This window comes from Thunnus maccoyii, chromosome 15, assembly GCF_910596095.1.
Source record: "Thunnus maccoyii chromosome 15, fThuMac1.1, whole genome shotgun sequence".
Taxonomy (NCBI): domain Eukaryota; kingdom Metazoa; phylum Chordata; class Actinopteri; order Scombriformes; family Scombridae; genus Thunnus; species Thunnus maccoyii.
This window is the reverse complement of record NC_056547.1, coordinates 16,863,436-16,873,343: the sequence shown is the minus strand read 5'-3', so window position 1 is coordinate 16,873,343 and position 9,908 is coordinate 16,863,436. Positions and strand designations below refer to the sequence as shown.

Below are 9,908 nucleotides of genomic sequence, written 5' to 3'. Positions count from 1 at the left end.
ACATTTAATGTTTAAGACTGATTTAATTCGTTGTAAGTTGTAGTTGTAGTATATCTAGTCCTCCACGGTGCTTTTTAAAAGTAGCAATCTCACAGAAAAATACATTTCAAGTAAAAGTTAGCATTCACATTTTACTTGGTGATCCCCTCCAGACCTTTTTTAAGATGTATATGAAATACTTTGAATAATCTTTTGTGTCTGATATGTTTTTTTCACAAAAAAGTTCAATTATCTTGTTAAAAACTTTAAATTACTCCCTCTCCCTCATTAAAAATTCCCCAGTCTATAAATATGCAAATATATTTCATTTCAGAAGTTTAACTGTTGGACACGAGGTGTCTCCTACTTCACTGTAAAGATTGATTTCTATCTTATTAACTTCATAAATGTAACGGAGTTAAAAGTACAATATTTGCCTCAGACATTTAGAGGAGTATAAAGTAGCATTAAAATGGAAATAATAAGTTATATGTGCAAGTACAGAAGTTAAGTAAACTGAATAGTTACATTACATCCCACCACTTATCCTCCGTACTCATACCATGAAATAATTACTACCACAAAAACAAAATACATGGTCATTTTATAGACTTTATTAAAAGCCAAAAGAAAAGAAGATACAAAATATATAAAATTATACATTTACTTTGGTCATGATCATGAATCATTTTCATACATATTATTAACAAAATTAACCATATTTAGCCAACTACAAAATAGAGAGAAGGGCATGTGCAAAGGAGCATCTCACACACACGCACACACAACCTATCAGACTGTCAGTTTCGCTCTCTCTCTCTCTCTCTCTCTCTCTCTCTCTCACACACACACACACACACACACACACACACACACACACACACACACTTCTAGTCATCCTGACAACAAATGCCCATTCTGCAGGCCTCACACAGGGTCTTCTCGTGGGGTTTGGTCCACACTTTAGTAGAGGATGTTGAGGAGCCATCGTCATCGTCGTCATCCTCTCCATAGCAATTCTTACGGATTTTGCCAAACAGCCTGAGCAAGGTGTTTTCCACCACTTCCTGGGAAAAACCTGGGAGTTCAAACACATCCTCTTTGCAACGGCGACAGGCCTGTCCGAAGGGCCGCATGATCACGGTCCCTCGGCCTGCCTCACTCCTCAGCCGGTACCGGAACAACACCACCACCCGTGCTGAGGGCCAGGTCTTGCGGCAGGTTGCACACTGGAAACTGAAAAGGAGACGTCAGAAGAGAATTATTGAGATGCAGCGACACAGAGATTCATTGCTGCAGGTTTGAAATTAAGTTTCTGCATTGTTTAACTACCAATTCGATTTAAAAACGGTCAGCATTCCCATAAGTTTGCTAGTTGTTTAAATCAGATCCTGAAACATACAGGCATCGCATCTTTATAAAACACACAAGAAATAATCCAAGCACAAATATAACAAAGTAAAAAATTAATTCATCCATTAACAAAACACACAACAAATAAAAATGAAATAAGTTGGGGTGGAGGGGGGGGGGGGGGGGGGGGGGGGTTACATAATATATACTGCCATCTGTTCGCATATCATTTTTACACTGTAGTTTTCTTAGAAATTTAAAATAAAGTCTCAAATCATTTTCAAAGGCTGAAAATGTAACATTCAAATATCTCCATTTATGTACAGTACCAGTCAAAAGTTTGGACACACTTTCCTATTCCCTTAAATGAGAAAGTGTGTCCAAACTTTTGACTGCTACTGTACATAGAATTCAGCTATTATCACAATGTTGTTACATAAATAGTCCAATTCTTTGTTTTCCATGAATAAAAACTAATTTGATAATAATAATGTTAATAATTAATAATGTTATTTATACAACATATTTATTTATACAACATATTTCATGCAAAGATTGCAGCTCAAAGTGCTTCACATGCAAACAACAAAGTCAGATCACAAAGACAGAGTCAATAAAAAATGATAAGAAAAAATAATAAAGCAATAAAAGGCAGATAATGGACACATGGAACAAGGAAAGGGACTTATAAACTGCCAGGCTGTACAAATATGTTTTTAGCAGTTTTTTTTTTAAAAACTAGCTACTAAGTTGAAGCACCCCCAATTTTCTTACAGGCCTGATACTGGTTGCAATAATGTAATAATGGTCTTAATGCAGTATAACTTGTGAGGACGCCCTCTAGAACTACGATGCAGTACCGTGTTTTTCCACAGAATGACACTGTTTGATCACCTGCTCTCTATCACACAGTCATTTCATCATATGACCTGATATGAAGTTGCCACAGAAACAAGGAGGAGTCAGAGACACTAGAACAAAACAATCTACTGTATATTTAACCAGCAATATTGTTAGAAAAATAGAAAATCATTTGGCTCTTGTGACTTTCTTGGGGACTATTATTGTGTATTATTTTAAATTCTACATATCTTGATACTTAAAAATATACAGTAAAACAATACATACTTTCCATAGGCACAGTGGCTGTAGACTTTCCAGCCTCTTTTCCTCTCTTCCTTGGTGACTGAGGCTGTCTGGCTGTAGCTGAAGTTGAGAGACCACTGGTCTCCATAGTCCAGCTCATTGTCATCATCCAGCAGCTCCTCAAAGGTGTCCATCCACATGGAAGGAATCCAGTCTGCACAGGTGGAGACATCATGTAAGTCAAAGTGGGAGCTTAACAGTTAATAAAAATACAGCTCTAAAGGTCACAAGCTCAACATTAAATTGTACATGCACTGCTCTTTTTGAGGGAAATGACGAAACTTGCAGCAAAAAAAGAAAGAAAATTGTAAGAAATGCTGCAAATATGGCTAATTATGAACGCAGGACTTATTGCAGCAATGGCGTCAAATTATATTGCATCAAATCAAAAAGCTTCTAAAGACTTAATCACAAAGTACAATATTAAAAAAAAACAACAACAAAAAGCATGTTACCTGTAGCTCTGCTCATTTTGCTTGATGATCGGATATTTTCTGCTTTAAAAAAAGAAAAAACAGCAGTTTTCTGGTGAAACGTCGTTGTTGCTCTGACTGTCGCTCAGCCCCAAGCCTCCTTTTATTGTCTGTCAACAGCCGCTGGTCTGGAAAACGAAACCTAACATCATGCTTTCGTTTTCCTCCTCGTACATCCAAGGTGCACCATTGTGATGCAACTTTCGGGGATTTTTCCGGGAATTTCATCTCTTATTGATGCTGACCAAAGATAATTACTGTGTGTAGTAATCAACTGTGGATGGTTGCAGATGATAGTTCAAAAACAGGATTTGCATCATATATGGAAACCTTTAAAACAGAGAAGATTGTCAGACAAATCAATATTATAGCTGAACATATATCATAGTGTGAAAATAAAATAAAACATTTTAACAAAAAGTGGCTCATTTAATTTTTCTGGTCTTACTGTAGAACACATTTAATTATTTATCTATTTATTCTTTTCCCTTGGCAACATTTCTCATGTTTATATGCTGAAGAGAGTCCAGATATTATACTTATTGATGCACTTTTAAGGTTTGTTTCATTTACAGTAACATTATTGCAAGTATGATGCAAGTAATGACAGTTTTCAGTCATCCTTCAGATCAGTTCAGTTCAGATCAGTTCAGTTCAGTTCAGTTCAGGTCGATTCAGTCCAGTAGGGGGCAGCAGAAGACAGCAGGTTGTTTCACTGTCTGGACTTCAGTGGACTTTGTTGGTCTGAACACAAGTGTGGCATCTTTTAGTGCACAGTGGAAACAAGTATTTTAAGCAAACCAGTGAGTCCTGCGCTTTCCCATGAGTCACTACTTATTTTTAGAAGCAGGCAAACTGGATCAGCTTTTCATAGCAATGATTATTACAATAAGTGGGTATACTTTGAATATCTGAGTACTTGAAGTACACTGAGTCTGAGAAACTGAGGAGACCTGATGGCCATTTTTAGGATGATCCTGGTCGTCGAAGGCCATAATATGTGGAAATACATTGTTTTTTCCAATAAAGTTGATCCCAATAGGCTACTGCAAGTGTTTGACCCTATATAACTGGCTCCATGTGCCTTGCTAGGAGGGGAAGTGATGCCTGAGCCTGATCACACACAAATGAAAACGTTATCTTCAATTTAACCCCATCGGCCAGATTACTAAAGGCCAAAAAATAGAAAATGAAATAAAAGAATATGTAGGTTAAAGGATGTTTTTCTTGCTGTAATCAGTCCTCCTGTTCATACTGTCCATTAAGATATCCCATTAAAAGGCATTTACAGTGTAAGTGATGGGGGGCAAAATCCACAGCGCTCCTTTTGAGCAAAAATGCATTTAAAAGTTTATCTGAGGCTAATATGAAGCTTCAGCAGTCTAATTAAGTGGATAATTTCCACAGTTATAATCTTTTTAGTTAAAAATGTGTTTCTTAGTGTTTTCTTGTTGAACTACAGTGGAAAGATATTGGAAGTAACGTTGAAAGATATTGATTTGATTTGACTAATTTGGGCAGCTGAAGCCTCTGTGCTTCTTCAGAATTAAGCTAAGTTTTCCAAATTGGATTTAGTAGGCCTAATGTAGCCCTTATTTAGCTTTGGTCAGCATAATTCATCAATAAAACGAACAGGGGCACTGTAGTTTTTCCGGAAACAATTCATGATGTGAACTAATTTTGGTGGTGGCTAGCTGAGTACACAATATTCTAGCTTTTTGGCAAGCTTATTTGTTACAATAGCCTACCTAGTTAGCAAGCTAACTCGCTAATCCTCCAGTAGCTCATGTAGCTACAGCTGTAGGTAGGTATTAGACTACAAAGATGAAATATTAATGACTTAAAGACATGCAGTTAAGGATTTTGTTCAATTGTATTAATTTCAATTTGGAAAATTGGGCTTACCTCTGAAGAAGCACAAAGGAATTTTAAAAGAAGCATACAACTGGGGGAGGACAACATATTAGGAAACAACTACAATTCAACAGCAGACTTTTGCAGGTATGTTTTTATTAGACTGCATTAGTTTCAGTTAGGTGTACTTAATAAACTTGCAACTGACTGAATACAAACATGGTTGATTATGAAATAACGATTCCCTGAAATTGTCCTTAAGTAACAGAAAACACCCTGAAATACAGTGCCCCCATCAAGCTGAGTTTCGACTGCTTTGTGAGCTTTTTCTGACTAATATTATCATTGCATTGTTGCATGTTTATGCCTCTTTAAGTCCTGCCCACCTGTTGAAGGTAATTTCTTCTTGTAGCCTGCATACAAGCTTCTTAGAAAAGGTTAGTGCAAACAATCTGTGTTGTTATTCTTCTCTGGAAGAGGGTGAAACTATTTTTTTTATCTTTTGGAGGCATTTTCTTTTGTTGTAACTCTTAAGTGTCTTTCACACCTAAACCTGTTGTAGGACTTCTTACTTACTTAAAAAGCACGTACAATTTCAACCTCAACCACATTATTGACATTTGAGAGCTGGAGTCTTAGAATCGCCTTCCTATCTAGTAACATTTAGAATAAAAGCTGTAGTCCAAAGGTGAAGACCAAGCCCTCACCTGTTGGAGCTAAAATATCTTTGAAATTATGATTTATTATCAACATGTCTGAATAAAGTCAAATCTTTCAAGGGAACATCTTCATATAGCCTGCATGTTTGCTCTTGTGCTCTTGAAAAATGTGTTTCAAGTTTCAATCATCATTAATTTGTGGTAGTAGGAGTGACAGTTGTAGCAATAATTCATGCCTGTCTTGGAGCTCAGTGGTAACAGTAGTGGTGGAAGAAGTACTCAGATTCTTTACTTAAGTAAAAGTACCAATACAACAATGTAAAAATACTCCATTATAAGTAAAAGTCCTGCATGAAAAATCCTACTTAAGTAAAAGTACAGAAATATTAGAAGCTAAATGTAGTTAAAGTATTAAAGTAAAAGTATTCATTTCATCCCTCTGACTGATATATTATTATATATGACATCATTAGATTATTAATACTGAAGCATCAGTGTTAGAGCAGCATGTTACTGTTGTAGCTGCTGGAGGTGGCGCTAGTTTCAACTACTTTACATACAGTTAGCTATTTTAGTCCAGTGGTTCCCAAACTAGGGGCCAGGCCCTCCAAAGGGTCATCAGATAAATCTGAGGGGTCGTGAGATGATTAATGGGAGAGGAAAGAAGAAAAAACAAAGTTCTGATACACAAATGTGTTTTCAGTTTGTGGACTTTTCTCTAATCTTTGATTTTTTGGTGAAATATTGGATCATTTGAACATTTATTGAAATGAAACCATGTGAGAAGTTTAGAGGGAAAAATCACTATTTGGTGGAGCTGTTAACAACTCATAGACATCTGAAATGTGACCCAGACTACACACTGCTTTTTGTAAAACATCAAAAGCCAAAAAGGTTGGAAACCACTGGTTTCATCTTTAACTATGTGTTGTATTTTAAAAGCTTGTTATATTATTCATTGTGTCAAATCTTCATCTGAAAAGTAACTAAAGCTGTCAAATAAATGTAGTGGAGTAGAGAGTACAATATTTCCCTCTGAAATATAGTGGAGTGGAAATATAAAGTAGCATGAAATGGAAATACTCCAAAATTGTGCTTAGGTACAGTACTTGAGTAAAGTACTTTGCAGCACTGAGTAACAGGTTTGATAAATCACGTCCTTGTTTGTTTAACCTTTATATCCTAAAGTCACGCCCAGAGTTTCCTTAATAATAATTATGATGATTGAATAACAGCATTACATCCAAATGTCAACACCTGTCACAGGTATGTAGCGACACCGTTCCATCGTTTCTCTCTCTCACACACACACACATACACACACACACTTAAGTAAAAGATCATCTTTGCACACACTGTGGGACTTTCCAGTCGTCCAGCATTTCTACCTGAGCTGTTTACAGTTCATGCTGACGCCCCACCCAGTACTACATACTGATTATAATGCTTGTCAGAGTCTTCTGACGAGGTCTCCAACTGCAACCAACACAGGAACAAACACACTGAGACACACACACACACACACGCACACACACACTTCTGATGACGCTCACATGGAGATTTGTCAGGCTCATAAGACACATCTCATTTAGAAGTACTTGACAGTGATTATTTTTGGTGATATCTATCGTTACAACATAATGACACTTATGTAATTGGGTCTCTCAGCTACACACACCCACACACACACACACAGAAACTGTGAAACTGTTGTTTTACTATCATGTTTTACTCATTAACATCTAGAGAAGATAATTACTTTGCAGTATCTTGTTCTGTGGGAAAAAAGGACATGTGCACTAAGCAGACTCAAGGTGACATATAATTATATAGTGGGTGGTGATTGCACACACATATACAGTATAGCAACCTATATACTGTATAGTTTTAAAGTGGACGTGAGTGTGCACCTTTCCTCCCAGCACAGTGGTGTAAAGATGACCTCAAAGCCCCGGGCTCCAGAGAGTCACTTTATACTCAGGTGTGACATTACAGCGTGAGAAAAGCATGCTGGGAAAGCTCACAGGGCCACAGAGACGCAGGCCTCAGACGGTGAAAGAAAGAGACGAGACGAGACAAGAGCACATTCACAGAGTAACCTCTATTTGTTACAGCACTGAAGTAAATTCATGATGATTCTGGTAAATGGTGATTAGATCTAACCTGGGACAAAAGCTACAACAAGTCAGTTCAAGTGGAGGAAAAAAAAATCCAGAAGTTGCTTTAAGATACAAATCTGGCTCAAAAAATCACCTTCAGTGTTGTTTGAAAAAGAACTGAGTCATGAAAAACTTGCCTTACTGCTGATATATTTTCAACGGAATCACCGACCATTTCTGTCATATCTTATCTCACTTTTCTCTCTTTGAAAACAAACAGAAAAAAAGTAATTTCTTATCTGTAAAACCTGCTACTTTAACACACCTATCTAAAAATAAAGCAGTCTAAAATATATCGTACAACATACTTCATGGATGTTATAATAATAAGAAGAAGAAGAAGGAGAAGAAGAACAACAACAACAACTTTATTTGTATAGCACCTTTCATATAAAAAATGCAGCTCAAAGTGCTTTACAACAAAAGAAATTACATCCACTAAGTGCTTCACAAATGAACATAAAAACATATAAATGTACATAAAATGGGAAATAAAACCCCACTTGATAATATTACTAAATATAAGATAAAATAAAATGAAAATACAATACATCTATAATAGAATGGGTACTTCAGTGGTGGTCATTTGAGGATTAATGGGTGAAAACTCAGAAGGTATTTCACCATGTGTACACAATTTACTCTAAAATATAGAGTTCAGTTTATGTTGAAACAGTTTTAGAGCGGTGTTGATTCAACTTTATGGACATTTTGTGGGTCTCCAGTGCACATACACTCAGAATGTATTTGTGTCCAGCAGTTAAACCTTTGAAAAAACAACATATTCATAGATTTTGGATTTTTCAGTGAGGGAGAAAGAGTCGATGTGTTTTAACATCAACTTCCTATTGATCTTAAGTGTGGCCCAACTCTAACAACTTTCACATGAAAACCTCTGCTGTTCTCCTCTGTCTGCTTTTGATTGATTTGGTTTCTCTTCTGCATTCTTTTTATTTCCTTTGGGGCAACTTAAAACTCGTTACTGCACTATAACTGGTATTTCTAGTCTGTAACTTATCATTATTTATGTCTCTGCTTTTCTTAGATTTCTAATTTCCTTTCAAACGGTTTCTATTGTTTTAATCTGCATTTTAATGTTCTTACACTGGTTTAATGCATTATGTAAAACATTTTGAATTCCCCTCATGTATGATATGTGCTCTACAAATGCCTTTTATGAATTTTTGATCATGTAACTTTTTTTTTGTTTGTTTTTTTTTTAAAGAAAAAACAAATAAATGAGACACAAAGCATTTTTTTGCGCCTCAAAACATGCTTGGAAAGGATTTTTAAACTTCAGAATATCTACTAATGGAACTGATGGTGAAAATAGAAAGATTAATAACAGAAAAATGGAAATTTGAGCATCTACGATTGCATGACAAGCAGGAAAACTCCATCAACTGAGGAACTGATCTTGTGATCCAGAAAAGCTATTAAGTGGACTTTGGACTAAAATATGATTTAATTGTATCTAATATTATGTTCTAGTATTACACTTCAATTCCACATGAATTCATTTGCATCTTTTCAACCTGTCTTTGTTAAATGTTTGCAATTCAAAAATGAACCTTTTATCATAAATACACATCACTTTGTTGCAGTATAACTACACAGACGAGTGGTAAATTAAGCCTGAGATACTTTCATACAGTGCATGAAGGGTCACTGAATGGTTTGACTGGTATGAAAGTGATGTGAATCATATGTTATGTGGTCTTCACAACCATCAGATCTCAAACCAGTTGGACACCTTTGATTTTGGACCATCAGTGCTCTCCAATACCATCATCAAAACACCAAATGAGGGATTATATTTAGTAGAGACTTGAAGACTCATGGTGGTCCAACACTTTACAAAACCCTTAATGATGGTTTTTCTTTTCATGTGTCACTCATCTATACATATTTTATGTACTCATTAGGTGAAGCACAAACTGCATTGTCATTGAACTCTAACAGTCATGTTAATAAAGTTCGACTGAATTCAAACAGTCCCAGATAACCCCGACTCCTCTGCCAGGCGTTTTGAGGTGCAGGCCAAGATTTAACAGCCACCTGGACTCAAGCCTGGACCTGTATACCTGTTAAATGACTGCCAAGTGACTCAGAGAGGGAGGAGGATGAAGAAAGAGGCTGAACAAGAGGAAGGAGGGCAAAGTGAGAGAGAGAGAGAGAGAGAGAGAGAGAGAGAGAGAGAGGAGGGAGGGAGAGGGAGCGGGAGGGAGGGAGAAGGAGGTTGGGTGCGGTAAGATGCCTTGAGCACATTCCTCTGAGTGGCCGCA

At 36.6% G+C, this 9,908-nt stretch overlaps 1 protein-coding gene across 1 annotated transcript; it reads right to left on the bottom strand.

Moving 5' to 3' along the window:
• Positions 1-626: 626 nt before the first annotated feature.
• Positions 627-4,942, bottom strand: LOC121912552 (receptor-transporting protein 3-like). The gene is made up of 4 exons (XM_042434739.1): positions 4,857-4,942; positions 2,934-3,281; positions 2,461-2,632; positions 627-1,215 (listed from the first exon to the last, which is right to left on the bottom strand). The coding sequence occupies exons 2-4, from the start codon at positions 2,947-2,949 to the stop codon at positions 870-872; spliced, it is 534 nt and encodes a 177-aa protein (XP_042290673.1). The 5' UTR covers positions 2,950-3,281; positions 4,857-4,942; the 3' UTR covers positions 627-869.
• Between the last annotated feature and the right edge of the window lie 4,966 nt (positions 4,943-9,908).

Excerpts from the sequence above, each read along its gene's own strand:
- LOC121912552 (XM_042434739.1), bottom strand. Across the intron at positions 1,216-2,460 it reads AGCCACTGTGCCTATGGAAA|TTTCCAGTGTGCAACCTGCC; the intron begins GTATGTATTGTT and ends TCTCCTTTTCAG.